Source organism: Eurypyga helias, unplaced genomic scaffold (genome assembly GCF_000690775.1).
Source record: "Eurypyga helias isolate BGI_N326 unplaced genomic scaffold, ASM69077v1 scaffold8961, whole genome shotgun sequence".
Classification (NCBI taxonomy): domain Eukaryota; kingdom Metazoa; phylum Chordata; class Aves; order Eurypygiformes; family Eurypygidae; genus Eurypyga; species Eurypyga helias.
In genome coordinates, this window is record NW_010232716.1 from 1 (window position 1) to 17,566 (window position 17,566).

Consider the following 17,566-nt stretch of genomic DNA (forward strand, 5'->3'; position numbering starts at 1 on the left):
TCCATGAGGTTGACACAGGCCCACCACTCCTGTCTGTCAAGGTCCCTCTAGATGCTATCGCTTCCCTCCAGTGCGTCGACCGCAACACACAGCTTGGTGTCGTCAGCAAACTTGCTGAGGGGGCACTCAATGCCGTCCTCCATGTCAACTGAACTCCATGAGGTTGACACAGGCCCACCACTCCTGTCTGTCAAGGTCCCTCTAGATGCTATCGCTTCCCTCCAGTGCGTCGACCGCAACACACAGCTTGGTGTCGTCAGCAAACTTGCTGAGGGTGCACTCAATGCCGTCATCCATGTCACCGACAAAGATGTTAAACAGCACAGGTCCCAACACCAACCCCTAAGGATCACCACTCGTCACTAGTCTCCAGTCAGACATCGAGCCATTTACTACCACACTATCAGTGTGACCATCAAGCCAGTTTTTTATCCACCGAGTGGTCCATCTGTCACATCCATGCCTCTCCAGTTTAGAGACAGGGATGTTGTGTGGGGCAGTGAGTCATAACAGTGAGTGAGATTTTAAACTATTTTGATAAGTAGAGATGCAATAAATCACTAATTGAGTTAGTATTTCCAGTTTCCTACAGTTTATCTTGACACTCATATGCAGGAGTGAAATTGATTTTGTTTGTGATCAGTAGTGAATAGAATAAAATACCTTTTATTGTGAAACAGTAGTAATATTCAGCACTCTTTCAGTATGATAGTTATGATTATTACTTAGTGATATTTAGGATATGAGGTTCCTCCACTAAGTAGAGCAATATCATTCTTCACCTGACTAGCCCTTCATGAGGGGTGAAAGTGGGAAAGAAAAAGTGATTTTTAAGGTGTCCCTAAAGGATGACTTTTCCTGAAGGAACTTTTTCCTTTTTAATTTTTAATAGTATTTGTTGCTCTGCTGAGTATTGTGGCTGTACGCAGCATGAGGCCCAGTGTCTTTTCTATCCCAGTATACCCAGTATCAGCCTTTGACACCATGCTGTCATAAAGCATCCTCTGTGCACGTATCAAGACGATATAATTGAGCCTGGTGTTATTGTATGGCAGTGGTCTACATAATCTCAGATGCTCTATGGTAACTCTTGGCAACTGCTGACTTATTAATAGTGAGCATTGTATACTGAACACCACTGAAACCCATCAAGACTCTGTGAAAGATGTGTTTTCTCTAGCAGGGTATACTGAGTGAAGCTATGTATGATATGACAGGTATCGCTCGAACAGAATGCTAGGCTCAGTCCTGAAATCCTCTGCATGTATCAGCTTGTGCTTTCACAGACTTACAAAATCAAGTTCTCAGGTTCGGGAAGCTCAGGCAGAGCAATCTTATGCATCTGAAGAAAGTGGTGTTATTTCTAAAAAAAGATGATGTGATCTCATCTTGCTCACGTGCATCAACACCTCTCAAAATCAAATCACTTATGTCTTCAAGGCTAGGCTGGATGAAGCTTTGAGCAACCTGGTCTAGTAGAATTTGTCTCTGCCCATGGCAGGGAGTTTGGAACTACACGGTCTTCAATGTCGCTTTCAACCCAAATGATTCTATGATTCTATCCACAGTTAGGGAGTTAATGCAAAAATTGACCCAGGCTACTGTGAAGTAAGTCTACACTAGGTCTCAAATGTAAATGAAGATAGGAGAATGACATTGCCTATGCAGGCAGAAATAGAAAAATATTGATATAAGAAGCCTTTTTTTTTTGGCAATTAATTTTTTTAGGTCAGTATTGACTAATGATCATTGTACAATTAGGGCTTGTAGGTGGCCCATGTACTGTCTGCTGCTGGATTCTAAAAGGCAAGTCTTTTTTCTCTTGCTGGTGTTAGTTTGTGCAGCCTGTTGAACCACATATTTAGTTATTCAATCTGTTGATTGTCTTGCAGAGAAACAAGCAATTTTGAAGTCTGGAGTTTCACCTTTCATCTAATTAGAGAGCTAGTCTTTGGATATAGGCAGCTTTACAAGGCACATGCTGTGAGGGTTGAGGAATCATCTCTGAGTCTGATCTATCTGTAGACAGTGTAATTATTTTTCACTATTGTTACAAACAGTAGGCTTTGCTCTTCAAAGGCAAAAGATTTTTTTCTTGCCATATGTGAAACTGTTTTGCTTTTTTAGGACTTTGGCAGCCAGTGGACCTGTGGCATATTTTGCTGGAAATACTTACAAAGCAAGAGGTGTTTGTGGTTGGATTCAGTCCACTTTTCCCTTAGCAAAGGGCTTCATTCAGTAGAGGCGCTACAATAATACTCAATTGTTAATGCAAAGCACTGTAGACACAATACGGTCCGAGTTCCACAGTGATGCCTGCTGGCATTTAATATGCAGTGTGCTTTTTAAAAGCAGATAGTGGAAAAAACAAATAGGAAAGTTATGTTTTAATGTTGCTGCATTGCAAAGAAAAACAAATCCCATGATCAGAGGATTATAACTAGTGTTTTGTATTATGATTTTTGTATAAGGCTTCAGACTGTGTCTATTTTATCATTAATTTTATACCAAAAATGGTTAGACAAAGGACTGACTGACCAGCATCCTTAACACTGTTGTGGCTAAGCATTTTGGAATGCTCACATGGTGCATTTGGAAACCCTTTGTGTGTGCTACATTTTTCCATTTGGTATGAGGCTTAGCAGTAATCAGCTCACCACTAATTAGAAGTCATTCTGTGTCCTGAACCCTATTATTACACAAAATTATGTCAGACCTTAAGAATTTTTACATTCAGAAGGAAAATAATCTACAATACCTTTTGGCATGCATTTCTCGAACATAAAGTTTGAAAATAAGCTTTTGCTGTTTTGAAACAGCCTTTATGAAAGAATCAAACCCCATGATTTTGCTGTATTTGAATTACTTTCTACTTTCACTTCTCTTTATTAATACTAGTGGTGAAAGTGAGAGGCATAAAAGACCTTTTTAAATCTTTACATGTATATATAAAGATCTTGCAAAACTATGAAACTCTTTATCCTATTGAGAGACTTGCATTCATCTTTGTAGATCTTAAACTATCAGCAGACAGGGAGCCTGGAATTAGCAACCCACGCAGCTCTTACATTACATCTGCAAAGTGCCTTCCTGTTACAGAAGTCAGGATCAGCCCTTATGTACATCACTTCAAAACTGTAATATGAAAGAAATTCACTGTTCTGGGGGAAGGCAAGAGTAGAGATGCAGATTTAGCTTTTTTCCTGATGTTAGTGATATTTTCATAAAGAGGTTTTATGAGCAGTGTTTTAAAAATGAGTCCTATGAGAATCAAAGGTTTAAACTAATTATGTGTAAGAGTTCTTCACAGAGACTAAAGGTGTTTTTATTTATGGTTGCAGGCCTTCACTGTGACAGTGTCTGTGCTGAGGGACAGTGGGGCCCTAATTGCTCATTGTCTTGTTACTGCAAAAATGGAGCATCCTGCTCTCCAGATGACGGAATATGTGAGTGTGCACCAGGGTACAGAGGCACCACTTGTCAGAGAAGTAAGAACAAAATCTCTGTTTCTCCCTGCCTGACTTGGAATACATGATACAATACCATAATGATTTATTAATTGTAGTATGAAGTACTATGAAGCATTCCTTAATTGCACATTTTGTCAAAATGTACGAATATACAGAAGTAAGTGTTATCTGAAATTAAGAAATGTTTCCAACTAGTAATACTCTTCTTGTTATGGTACAACTTACTTTTATTCACTGTTTGTGCTGTGATGTCACTATGCACATGACTTTCTAAGAAACAAATTTAATGGGAGATTCCATTATAAAGGCAAGCATTTCCAAATGTGATTGATGAACATTAATTAGTAAGACACACTTTGGTGGTTAAATAAAACTTACATGACTTTCAGAAGCTAGAAACCTTAGCTTCCTGTTGAGTCTCGTAGGAATCATTTACTTAATTGTGCCTTTTTTTTTTTTTTTAACACTTACTTTGAAGCATCAAAGAATGGCCAGTGGGATCAGGCTATCATAGGTACCCACAGTTGCATTTGAAAATATTGTCTATGTAAAATTTAAATGTTACAAGAATAGAGATACACATGACCTGAGGCAAATCACACTAGAAACAGGGAGGCAAAAAGAAGATGATGTGCAAAGCATCTACCATCCCAAGAAGATTGGTGACAGTTTGCCAGCATTTTAGCTGTCTTTAGTTAGAATTGTTGAACCTGTAAGGGAAAGGTGTTCAGAGAAGAGAAATATGAGTCCTATGCACTTGGACATCTATTTTCGGAGGAGGTCTCCCAGAAGCAAGGGTCAGAAGCAAGTAGAGTAAGGCTATTCTACTGGGGCCTCCAAAAGAGGCTTAGAAGGTATCAGATGACATGAAATGATTGCTAGAAAGCAAGAGGAGAACCAGAGGAGGATGAAGTCACAGCAGTCCAAGAATGACAAGATTTCAAGCTGAAGAATGTGATTGCCTATGGCATTACTAAAACCCACATTAGTGTGGTTTTAATCTTCTTTATGCATTTCTAAGTGCAGTAATTATTATCACTATCTAATCTCTAAAGGCCTTGCAGTTAATCAATTAATCCAAAGGCAGGCTAAGTGTAAAAATGTACATGTAAATTTTACATGTAAAAAAGTTCCCTGTGTTTTGGAACTGTGTATATAGACTTTCAGTCTGGTGGCTCTCAGGCCTCCTCTCTGATGCATGTGGTCTGGAGGCTGGGAAGACAAAGCTCATATGAATAACTTGGATCCTAGTCAGAAAGTGCCTTTTCAGTAAACAGGAAGAACTGTTGGCACTGTTTCACTTGGAAAAGTTAATCTCTCTACAGAGGTCTCTCTAGGCCACATAAATTATATCAGATGTATATGTTTTTAAAAGACAATTTTGAATGAAATTAAGATATTGAAAAGATTCCAGGTTAGTTTTCATCAGATTGCTGCTGTGCAACAGGTATTTCTCTTGATGCATTACCTAATACTCTAATTTATCAGGAAATAAATGCTAAAAGGGAATAGAGCAACAAAGAAGGAGATTCTTATGAGACAGCCTTTTTTTCTTGTTGTTTTTTTAATAAACCAGTGCCTTTAGCATAAGAATTAAGTGGAAAACTCTGTATTTCTGGTCTCAAGTTCTCTAAAGGTTAAGTGATGTGTAGCTGTCTGTACCATGTAATGAGTACAGTAAGTATCTAAATGAAAGGATGACTGGAAAACATTTGTAAGTTTTTCTCAGTGAAGTAATGTCTATTTTTATTCCAAATTAGGAAGCACATAAGGAAGTCAAGGTCTAAGATGACTCTACTCATCTACAGATAAAACTATCCACTTAATTTTTAAAAATTATTCTTCAGATCTGCTTTAAAAGATTTTCATATTGTAGAAGACATGTAATGTATAGCCAAATATGTAAAATATATCAAGCACATACATATTTCAAACATAACCCAAGTGTAGTGTGGCCTGACAAGTAATGGAATGTCAGCTGAGTAATTTCGAACTAGAATACAATAAATCCTTGAGGAAGATGAGCAAATCTCCTTTCACGAGTATAAAGCTTTGAACTGTATGCATAATAACAACCACCACTGCAACTCCTTTGTATTTAGAAAGCTAAGCTAATTCAAAGTCAAGAACAAGTGCACTGAAGAGTAGTTCATGGCTGTATAGAAATTGCAGGAAGCAATGACAGTTTGTTCTCTCTGACTCCAGTTTGTTCCCCTGGGTTTTATGGACACCGCTGCAGCCAGACGTGCCCCCAGTGTGTACACAGCAGTGGTCCCTGCCACCATATTACTGGCTTATGTGACTGCTTACCTGGATTTACAGGAGCCCTCTGTAATGAAGGTACAAGTTGTAATAAAGACTCTATGGAATGCAGTGACCAAGCACTATAATAATTTTCATTGCATCACTTGGAAACTATAAAACCCAAAATAGTTTCTGTTGTAGTATAGGCAGTTCATAAATTAAGAATCTTAAGCAGGTTTAAATTGTTTCAACATTCAATCCTTAAGTATGAAACCACTGTATTCTTATTTGTTTTATTTGTATAATGAGTATGGATAATGGGCTAACCAGAATTCATAATGCCTTACTTTAACATTATACCAAGCAGTACCCTTCTTGATCCAAATATCTGTTGCTTTCTCTTGAAATAAAGAAAATACAGTAATTGTTCTGATTACTAAGGAGTTCTAATTTTGACAACTTGTTCTCAGTGTGTCCCAGTGGCAGATTTGGCAAAAACTGCATTGGAATATGCACCTGCACCAATAATGGAACATGTAATCCTATTGATAGATCCTGTCAGTGTTACCCTGGCTGGATTGGTAGTGACTGCTCTCAGCGTAAGTATCAACCGTTTTTTCCTTTATTTTTTAAAATAATTAATCATGGTTCAGCTATTTAAATTCCCTATTTTTTGTTAAAGAAACACTGCCTAAGTCAGAGATGAGGACTTCATGGTATGATGAAGAGATCCTAAACTTTTCTTCATTTCATTGGCAGTGTAAGAAGTACAACTGCACTATGACTTTTCTAGTAAGTGGGCTGAACCATATGACAGGAAAGATCAGCTAAGAGTTGTAGAGAAGCTGGATCAGGCTTGTTTCTGAGGTTCATTGTGAAAAGGCAGGAGGCAATACTCACAAGTTGCAGCAAGGGTGACTTTTACTAGGTTTAAGTAAAAAAATCCTTATTGTGACAGTGTTCAAGCACAGCAACTTCCCGGAGAGACTCTGAAGTCTTCAGCCTAGAAGAGGTTGTGAAATTATCATCATTAAAGATCATTTGAGTAGCATTTTGGACTAAGTGTTACTAGAGATCTCTTCCAACATGAAAAAGTCTGTGACTTGATGAATCTTGCATTGCAAAGAGGGTTCTTGACAACTTGTTTGCTTGTCTGTAAATATTTGGTCTTATTATAGTAGTATTATGAACATCAGAGGGCTTGTATCCTCAGGACAGTCTTATGAATAACAGAGGTATTATTTTACAAGTAATGAAGTCAGGCACTGAAATACAGGGTTTTTTCTTACTACAGTTACACAGAGAGCTACTTGGCAATGCTCAGAACAAAGCCAAGATTTTCTCAGATACAAGTTAGTGCTCTGGCTTCAAGACCATCCTTATTCTTGTTAAACATAGAAGCATAGAATCATAGAATGGTTTGGGTTGGAAGGGACCTTAAAGATCATCTGATTCCAACCCCCCTGCCATGGGCAGGGACACCCTCCACTAGAGCAGGTTGCTCAAAGCCTCATCCAGCCTGGCTTGAAGACATCCAGGGATGGGGCTGAACATTTGAACATTTTGTTAAGAAATTTTTCACTCTAACTTTTTTAAAGTGCTTATACATTGTTGATGGATTTTTCTCTTTCTTTCTTTTATAAATGTTTCACAGATACACATTTTTAGTGTTGTTCTACCTTACTCGATGAGTATTGTCTTGGTAAGCTAAAGTCAGTGAAGACTCTGCTACTGACTTAAAAAGGAGAAGAGATAGGCCTGAATTTTATCATGTGTAATGGAGCTATTTTATTAGATAATCAGGCATTCCCCAGATGCCTTGTTGGGTCTATGCAAATTACTAATGACAGGAAAGAAATAACTGAAGCAAAATTCACACAAGATGCATATCCAGTTCCATAACGTACCAAAATCCATGCGGCCTGTAATATATGTGTGCCAAAATTTCAGCCAACCCATTTTTATGAGTAAGTGAAGCTGTACCAGACTCTAATATATCAAAACTCAAAAGTCTTTGTGCTGGGGTTTCCAGGGAGGTGCAGTTCCTAATAACATGCCTTATTGGTTTATATAATTTATGGTTTGATTGCTCCAGGTTAACTGTCTCTGTACCAGTGTGATGTAACATCTGGTCAATTTGGAAAAAAATTTTGCTGGCTAAATTCTGTGAAGTGATTAGCATGCACAACTCAATATGATACCAAAATAAAGCTTGGGTCTATTCCTGCATAAGCCAGTAACAACAAATATCCCTGTTTTTATGGTAAAATAAGTAGGTAGTTGGGAGAGTAGCAGAATAGGGGTATTTAGGAGGAGGAGGGACTTGCTCCCTGAATCAGTAACAAAAAAATGATGCAAGCATTATGAATGGAAGCATCTATTGAGGTTGTGCTCATGGACTGTAACAGAAGTAGTTTATTTGCTTTGTATAAAGGCCTTGGGTTCATTTGGAAAATAATGATTCTATTAATTTCTTTTGGAACTAGCGACCTTTTTGAAACTTCTAACCTTTTGTCTGTACGTGATTTACATTCCTTTTTAGTTGACGACTAATTTCAAACAAAAACCAGTAATACAAGCCATTACGAGGCACAGCTGAAGTGGAAAAAACAGAAACCAAACTTAGTACTTTTTTTCAACACAACATAGTGTATTTCTTAATGAGGTGGAATTTGGACAAAGATAACACTTTTTAAAAATACAGCCCATGCAAACATGAGTCATGATGCAAACATTTAAAGTATTCAAGAGTTTTTATTGCTCTGGACAATCAAATCAGTACACAAAATCTAAGGCTTCCATGTCTGACATATTTCTTCTCTCCAATGAAATACTCATGTTGTACTTCCACAAAACTATTTTTAAATTATGCATCCCTTTACTAAAGAAAAAAATGAAAACCTGAAGTTGTGAATCCTACTCAAGAGAAAGGGCCTATTCTTTGAGTATGCACTGCACTTAGTGATATTCTAACATGAATAACTTTTAACTTTGAGGCTTAAAAGGCATATCCCCTTGACTGTGCTCAATTGAAGTGTTTACAGATTAAAAAATAAATTAAGAAAGGAGACTTCCATGGCTTTCTCTATGAGAAAGCAGGTATGAGTGTCCTAGTTACTATCAATTATGTATCACTGGTTTCTTTCACACATTTAATCATTTTCAGCACTTCTTAGCTAGGATAAAATGGTTTCTTAGTTAAAAAAAAAAAAAAAGACAATCTGTGACTATTTGCTTAGTCTGGAGCAGCCAAAAATATGCATTTAAAGGAAAAACAATGAACTTCAAACAAAACAGCGGTTATATGTGTATGTAAGCAGCTCCATTCATGGAGTATCAAGGATCTTTGAAATTTGAGTTTAATTCATTCTTTTGGGTTGTTTTAGCTTGCCCACCTTCCCACTGGGGACCAGACTGCATCCACACATGCAACTGCCATAATGGAGCTTACTGCAGTGCCTATGATGGGGAGTGCAAATGTACCCCTGGATGGACTGGCCTTTACTGTACACAAAGTAGGTGACTTTTGTTATCCATTCTTAGTCTACAAATCAGTGACAGAATTTTCCTTCAGTATTTTCACAATTTATTAATTGATTTCTTCTCATGCTCCTGAACCTTTTTTCATCCAGAATATGCAACACATTACCTCCACGATTGCAGGGATTACATTCAGGCTCATCTTTAGCCTTCTTTCAGAGGAAGACAACCTTTGGCTGCAGCTGGGCATCCCTGTGGAAGAGTCATGTGCACATGCAGTATGAATGGCTGCCATTGAGGTGTTACCATTGCAGATGTGCAGAGCTTGTATCATGGATGGTGTCAGCTCTGCAAGCATTCCCCAGTGGGTGGGATGATGATACTGTCTAAATTCCTTCCCTCTCTGAAACCTCCCCAAGAGGTACTCTAACAGCAGGAACCCGACAACCAAGACTGCAAGATAACACAGAGCTAAATAATGCCATGAGAATAGCTTCTATCTTAGGTGTAGCTGTGGTCTGAGGCACAGTCCCTGTTGTCACTGCAAAGTGATCATACCGTGCATCTCCTAGCTGTAATTGCTACCTTCCGGGAGCAATTGCAACAACAGCTCAGCTCAGCACCTGTAATTCAGATACTAATATAGAAGCTATTTTATTTGGAACTTAGAAACTTCACTAGACTGTAATGTTATAATTGGTTTTGGGATTTTTTGGATGTAATTAATACCGATTTTTTTTCCGAAGAGCTTTTCACTAGAATAAAATTCCAAGCAGTGCAGTGACTAGGTGTAGGTATATGGCACTCATTATAGGCTGAGTAAGAGCTCATACAAAGTCTGATAAATAAACGTGTTAGAGACAGATATTGGCGAAGTTGGTTTCTTATCTTTATCATATGACAGCTTCATTTTGGTTTATCTTCAATCCAGGCACATCCACTGTCTGGGCACTGCCATTATCTTTAAACTCAAGAAAAGTAAGACTGCTAATGGTGTTTTGCATTCATGTTTTTCATAAAATCAGAACTCTCCTTTTTCAACTGAATAATGTCATAGTGGCAGGAAATAACAGATATATTATAGGGCCATATGGATGCAGCTCTGGAAGACATTCACTATACTGGCTTAGCTGTCAGCTGTCATGGTTATTTTTCTTCCTGCTGGTGAATAATGATCTCTTTGAGGTGGTATGACTTCTTCATACTGAAATAGTATCTTTGTGAGGAGCTGAGATACAGTATGTTATTATTTTTAATTTTTTTGTGCTTCAGCATCAACTGTGCACAAAATATGTCCAGAGTTTCATTCATCACTGAACAGATGCCCTGGTCTGATTCACAATCTGCCCTCTTTCTCCTCTTTCAAGTATCTTCTTTAACCCATTTCTTCGAGGAGCCCTTCTTGCTGCCTTTTTCTGAACATCTGCTGTCCACACAATTTTCTAACCAAATTTTTATGCAATTATTGCCTAGTGTGTATTTAAAACCACTTAAAATAAGGTAGGTCTTGATCTGCTGTGTTGGTACAATGCCATGTTGAGTAGAGAGGCTATAGAAATGACTTCTCAATAACATACTCAACCAGAATATTTGCATTTGTTTTCACTGCTGTTGTTTCACTCTTGTTTCCCCTTCCCCTCCTTGTATTGCAGGATGTCCCTTAGGGTTTTATGGGAAAGACTGTGTGTTGGTATGCCAATGTCAGAACGGAGCCGACTGTGACCACATCAGTGGGCAGTGCACCTGCCGCACAGGGTTCATGGGGAAGCACTGCGAGCAAAGTGAGTCAGGACAGGAATCATGCCTGACAGCAAAATATAAAACCCCGAGCCTCTGTTGTTTTGCCCAGTGTTGTGATACAACCTTGGCTTCAGTGGGAATTTTGCTGGGAAAAGAGCCTCAGGAGTTGGACCTAGGCATTTTCCAAACAGATAAAAGCCTTCAAAATTAGTTATTAAGATTGACTGTGATCATAGTGGGTGTTTCTTTCAATTTGTATCTACATGTAAGGGGCATTTGTACTACATTTTAGTTCCTTTGGATGTAATGCTAAAAAACCTCAGTAACTCTGTCATGTAGAAGTAACAAATGAATACAAGTAATTGTCATTAGCCTAAACCACCATGAGAACTAATTCTTAGAAAACTAAAGAAATACCACATCAAACCTAGTGAATAAAATTAATGTTTGCAGTGTGGTTTTACAATACAATTGGATTGTATATGCATAATAGATGACATTTTGTTTTCGCATATGTGTGATTTTTTACCCAAGAAAATCAAGAATAACACTACTGACATCAGTGATGGTATAATGTGCAACATTAAAAGAACAATCAGGCTCATAAGCTCAGAACTGTTAGTCCAACTTTTGCTAACATTAGAGTGGTGCTCCCACACTTCATGCATTATACTGCAGTGCAAAGCAATCCATTCAACCTACTGTTGTGAAGGTTTAAACCTGTGTTTGGCATCAACATTGTGCACAGGCTTTGCTTTTGACTTGTGGAGGACACTACGTGTTACATATAAGCAGGACTGATTCAGCTACTTCTGGATCTGAAGGGCTGTGCAGTGACCAAGATAGCATGTGTCACAGCTGGTAGCACTGCACAGAAAGGAGGGGAGGTTACTGTCCCTATAGACACACTTTATTCCCTCAGCAGTGGGTCTAGGCCCAGCTGCAACAGGAATTATGTTTTTACGGCTAATCAACATCTATGGCAGAACCACTGAAAATTTGGAAATGGATTTCCTTTTCCTAAGAAAAATGCAGTTGCAACAAAATATGAATGGTTTAGAGGAATATATTTATTTCAGTGAAATTATCACTTGCAACCTGGAATTATTTATTCTTTGAACTTCGTTATTCAACTCGGTTGATTTCATTGTTTCACTTCAAAAGAGAAATAATGTTTGGGAAAAGATAAACTCTTTAAGATTCTCTCTTCATGTTGTGATATCAAAAATAAGTTTGAATACTTTGGCAAATCTAACTTAATTATTGTGTTTTATAGACTATATTTTACCCTATAATTTGATAATAATGATTTAACAATATTAAACTAAGTGTTTTCGTATTTCTGAATTTGAGTGTCAGTTTTAAAAATTGTCTTTTCATTCCAATTCAGTTTTCAAAATGCCAAAATATATTATGGGTGATGGTTTTTGTCCAGCCATTGACTCCAGTAGTTATAATCTTATTTTATTGAATGTAACCAAGAGAAGGAGAAAATATATAAGCATGAAATTCCACTTGATTCTGGATTTATCAAGACTACATGAACATTCCTTTGTCACCTATTGTGTTACATTATCTTGTAAATCATTATAAATTAGGAATACATAAAAGATGAATTAGATTCTCTATGAAAGATAAAAAGAAAAATTAATATATTACAAAATTCCTGAGAGATTCCAGAAAATTGAGTCTCAGAAGGTGAAGTAACACCACACTTCCTCAAACCATCAGAACTACACAGTAACAGATGTGGCAGTATAAAAGAAATACTTTTTATCAGTGTAGGATAATTATCATGCTAATTACATGATGTAGGATACACTTTGAGTACTGAATTACTGTATTCTAATAAATTATTGTATTCAAATCATTCTGGGGAAAAAAAGTACAACTCTTCCTATTACCTTAATCTTCATAATTTAGCATTATTCTTCTGTTGGTAGTTTATCAATGTATACATTACAGTATCAAAGTATGCTATATGAAGCCAAGGACAGTTTTTTTTAAATATAAATGTGTGTATTAGACTCATGGCCCTTCTCTCTTGCTCTTCTATCACATCAAGTGACATGACATCAGCCAGATATTTGGCTCCACTCATACGATTACATGATTTTTTTAAGCACTGGGATCTGAGCAATGTGGGAGACCTCACATTCTGGTTAGAACTGACACTTAGTTCACATTTTGTCCATTTCCTCGCTGTCTTCTATGCTTTTAATCTCCCTGTCCCCCTACCCTCCCCTGCCCCAATTTCACAGTCTTAGTGGCAGCAACATTACACGTAGAGGAAGATCACTTCTGAACACGATTTCCTTCTTTTCCTTCTTCTTTCCTGTACATACGCACATATACACACACGTATATAGAGAGGTCCTCTTACGAAATTTTTTTCCATAGAGGTCTACCACTAATAACACTGCCATCTGCTGGCCATGTAAAAAACGTATGGGGTTAGAAACAAGGGTAGCATGTATAGTGCTATAAATCTGTAATACCAAAACATTTAAGAAGTACTGACTGTGTCTGATTTTTATTTGCACTTATTCGGTGCAGAATGTCCTCAAGGTACTTATGGGTATGGATGCCGGCAGATCTGTGACTGTCTGAACAACTCCACCTGTGACCACATAACGGGAATATGTTACTGCAGCCCAGGCTGGAAAGGGGCCAGGTGTGATCAAGGTAAAGCCTAGATGCGATAAAATTATTGTAGTTGTTTTATATAAAACTTGGGTTAACCTATTAAATGACAAACCTGTCTTCAAATTAAATTAATTAAATATAATTAAATTAATCTGATAAGGCCTGTATATGTAAATAGTCCATTCTATTAAATTATATATGTTCTGTAGATTTTGTAAGTATTAGGTGCCTTAGTGATAGTTTACTGGAGCAAAGCACTCAAGTGTAGATTCAGTGAAATGTTTTGCAGTCCTGTGCTGTCCAAATCTGCTGATAGAGCATGTGCTTTAACTGCTCTGTGCTTTTGCCTAGAGAATGTTCTTACTTTTTCAAGTCCATGAAAACATCTTTCTCTGAAGAAGATGAATACTCTTCCTTAAGGCTAGGATTGTCTTCCCATTGGTTTCTGGCATACTTCTATTTTGGCATTATTAAAAACAGCTAAATTAGCAGAAATATTTAGAAGTGAAGATTGTCTTTTGCTCCTGATACATAAACCTCTGAATTTACGCCATATATTTTAATTTCTTCTTGTATTTCAGCTGGTGTAATTATAGTGGGAAACTTGAACAGTTTAGGCCGCACCAGTTCTGCCATCCCTGCTGATTCTTACCATATAGGGACTATAGCAGGCATCATCATTCTTGTCCTACTTTTGCTTTTCCTGCTGGTGCTGTTCATCATTTACAGACATAAACAGAAAGGAAAAGAAACAAATATGCCCGCAGTGACCTATACCCCTGCTATGAGAGTCATCAATGCAGATTACACCATTTCAGGTAAGTGACATTTAGAACAGGGGTTTTTTCCTCCATCTCCGGACTTTTTGCTTTTTTAGCTGAGTTCTGAGGGGTTCAGATCTGCCTCTAACAGGACTTGAATATGCATGTTTCACTTTTCACATTAGCGAGGGCTGCTGTGAACAGGAACATACTAAATTTAAAAAAGATCATCTATAATTCTGCCTCAGAAGCCTTCCTGGAAAGAGAGGCAGGGGAGGGTTTCCCTCTTTAGGAAGAGAGGGAAGACTGAGAAACTGCTTTCAACTGCCTTTTGAGACCGTAGACAAGGGTTCTGAGGTACTGGCAGATGAGACCACTGGGATGCAATGATTGATTTGTGTGGTTAACTTTCAGCTATTACAGACAGTTCACCCGAGTTCAAAAGGATGCTGCCCCAGCATCCATCCATAGCTGCTTATTTTGTTCTGCGTTACAGTCTCTTAATCTCTGCTGTTGATACTGTGAAGGTGGCTTACTCTGGTAAAATGTGTTAATTGTAAGGGACAAGTGACCATATACCTCACTTTACTGTGTAACATTTTGCACCCTCAAGCGTTTTTCTGCATTAAACAGTGGAATTATGGACATTTGTATTTATATATGCCTATCTTTAAACAGAATTGGAAAATGTGGCAAAATATGGCTTTTACTGAGACTTTACATTCAAAGCCAACAGCTTGAATACAGAAAGACTTTATATAGCTGTAAAAAGTCAGGATTTCTTGGTAGCTGTGGCAAGGTTCTGTAGAGAAGAAGATAGCAGAGTGGCTTGAGTTTGAAATAAATGAAGGGAAGGAGCAGTGCTCCTGAAACAAAACAGTGTTTTTTGACTTATGAAAATGCATGTGAGTTGGGCTGCAATGGGTACATGAAACTTCAGGCAATGCTGTCTTTTGCACATAGCTATTAAGGAAGGCAGCAGGTAAAGAAGCCAGCAGAAACAGTTGTCAGAGTCAGGAAAGGTGTATCAGCAAAGCACTTGAAGCACCAGAAAATGTTCCTGTGAACTTGATAGTAAAGGTGTCTATAATCAGGACAGTGCTCTGACTACAGAGGGAAAAGAGAGCAAGGGACCACAGCAGAAAGAGGAATTAGCAAGTAATACTTGTGAATGCTCTTTGCTGAAAGTTAGGGCATGACTGTTCAGTTACTGCTATGTATCTCTAATTTCTATAAATGAGTTCAAGATTTTTAGATTTTTTTTCCAAGAAACTATAAACTAGTGCAGCACTGTCAAAAATATCTTAAGACAGAAATGCCATGTTATTTTTAATTGTTCATTTTCCTTTCTTTTCAGACACCATACCTCACAGTAATGGTGGAAATGCTAACAGTCACTATTTCTCTAACCCAAGTTATCATACTTTAACTCAATGCTCTACCCCTTCTCATGTCAACAGTATGGACAGACTGACCCTGGCAAAGGTAAAGCATAAAAATATGGATGCTTCTGTGCAAATTGGCCTTTGGTTTGTTTTACTTTGTTCCCTAAAGTTTAATATTTGGTTTTATTTTTTTCTTTCCTGTTTATCAACAGTTTCTATTACGTATCTTTTTTTGAAATAGGCAAAAAACAATCAGCTATTTGTGAACCTTAAAAATGTGGAACCTGGAAAAAGAGGCACCATCATGGACTACACAGGAACACTGCCTGCAGACTGGAAACATGGTGGCTACCTCAATGAGCTTGGTAAGAAAAAAAAAAAAAATTGGAGAATGTGATTATTATTTGTTGTGTTTGAGATGGATTGGAAAACATGAATGTTTTCTTGGTTCTCCACTCAGGGCAATGATAGGCTTGTCAGACTGGGTGTGAGGTTCAGGGTCATGGATTTGGGCTTCCTTCAAGGCAGTACCCTTAGAGATAAAAAACTGACTCCTTGTGAGAAACGGTGAATCAGTCTGATGCCCAGTGCAGCCATGATATGCAAAATATCTTGTTATTTTCATAAAAATATTTGCTTATTAAATAGTTTCATAAAACAATAGGTATTGTACAATAAGGGTCTGCTTTGGCAAAATTACATAATCTTACTAAATAAGTGAGATGTTTAATTCCCCACCACATGGAATCAGTGCTTTAAAAGGTAGTTTCTCATCATCTGACCTACTTCAGATGTAAATTCCAGGAGCAGACAGAGCATTGTCCTTAAGAAGAAAAATTCCCTGAGCTATGCTATGTTTTGCTGTCTTTTCATCCTTTCCCAATCTCATGCATTCCGAAAAGGCTGGATTGCACTGACCATATCTCTGTCCATTGAAAGCTTTGAAAGGGACTATCAGTGCCAGTATAATTTAGATATCTTTATTTCTGCTTGTTGTCAATATCAGATTCTGGGAATCAGAACAATTCAGCATTATTTTTTTTTCTGCTCATGCTCAGTCTCAGTCTTGGTCTAACAACAATACAGGCTCAGATCTGGCTTTTTGGTGGTGTGGGTTTTTTTTATTGGTTGGTTGGTTGGTTGGTTTTTTGTTGGGTTGTTTGGTTTGGTTTGGTTTGGTTTTGAGGGGTGTGTGTGTGTTTTAGAAAAGAATTTGAATTATAATGCTCAGTGTTCAACTTTATGTTTTCTTAGAGGATCTGTAGTAGCACTTAAATCTCCTAAGATATACTGGCTGTGGTCAAACCACTGCAGTAGATCTTGGGTAGTAGGGAGGTTCTAGAGGACTGGATGAATATTGATACTTAGTCTGTGTTCTAGAAGATCAAATGGATTAATTAGGTAACTCTAGGCTGGTAACCCAGGCATTAGTCTTGGTAAAAACAACAGAACAGCTGGCATGAGACCTAATAAATAAAGATGGGGTAGGAATAAAATTAATTAGTTTAAGTATCCTCAAATAACATTATTTAATTCTTGAAAACTGTGAAGTTTGTTCATAGAGATATTGTAGAAATTATTTTAAACTTTTGTAAGGCTTCTAGCACAGTACCACAAATACAATCTGACTGAAAAATTAGCACTCCATAATATCGGTCAAAGCTATTTCACAGGATTAGTAACCTGGTAAATGCCAGGTCTCTGAAGACAGTTGTCAAACATTGTTGATGTTTATATTGGGATTTATATTGAAAGAAATCTGTTTCTAACAGATAATTGCAAAGCTATAGACTTAGGTGCTAGGTGTTTAGGCCATTGTGCTGGATTCCGCCAGGAAAGA

The 17,566-nt window shown here is 37.6% G+C and overlaps 1 protein-coding gene across 1 annotated transcript; it reads left to right on the forward strand.

Annotated features, from left to right (window-relative positions):
* Nucleotides 1-3,341: 3,341 nt before the first annotated feature.
* LOC104516960 (multiple epidermal growth factor-like domains protein 10) lies at nt 3,342-16,091 on the forward strand (the record flags this gene model as incomplete). The annotated part of the gene is made up of 9 exons (XM_010161481.1): nt 3,342-3,488; nt 5,676-5,810; nt 6,185-6,313; nt 9,101-9,229; nt 10,847-10,975; nt 13,491-13,619; nt 14,162-14,398; nt 15,699-15,826; nt 15,968-16,091. Coding segments are annotated over 9 exons (1,287 nt in total), but the record flags the coding sequence as incomplete, so codon positions are not given.
* Between the last annotated feature and the right edge of the window lie 1,475 nt (nt 16,092-17,566).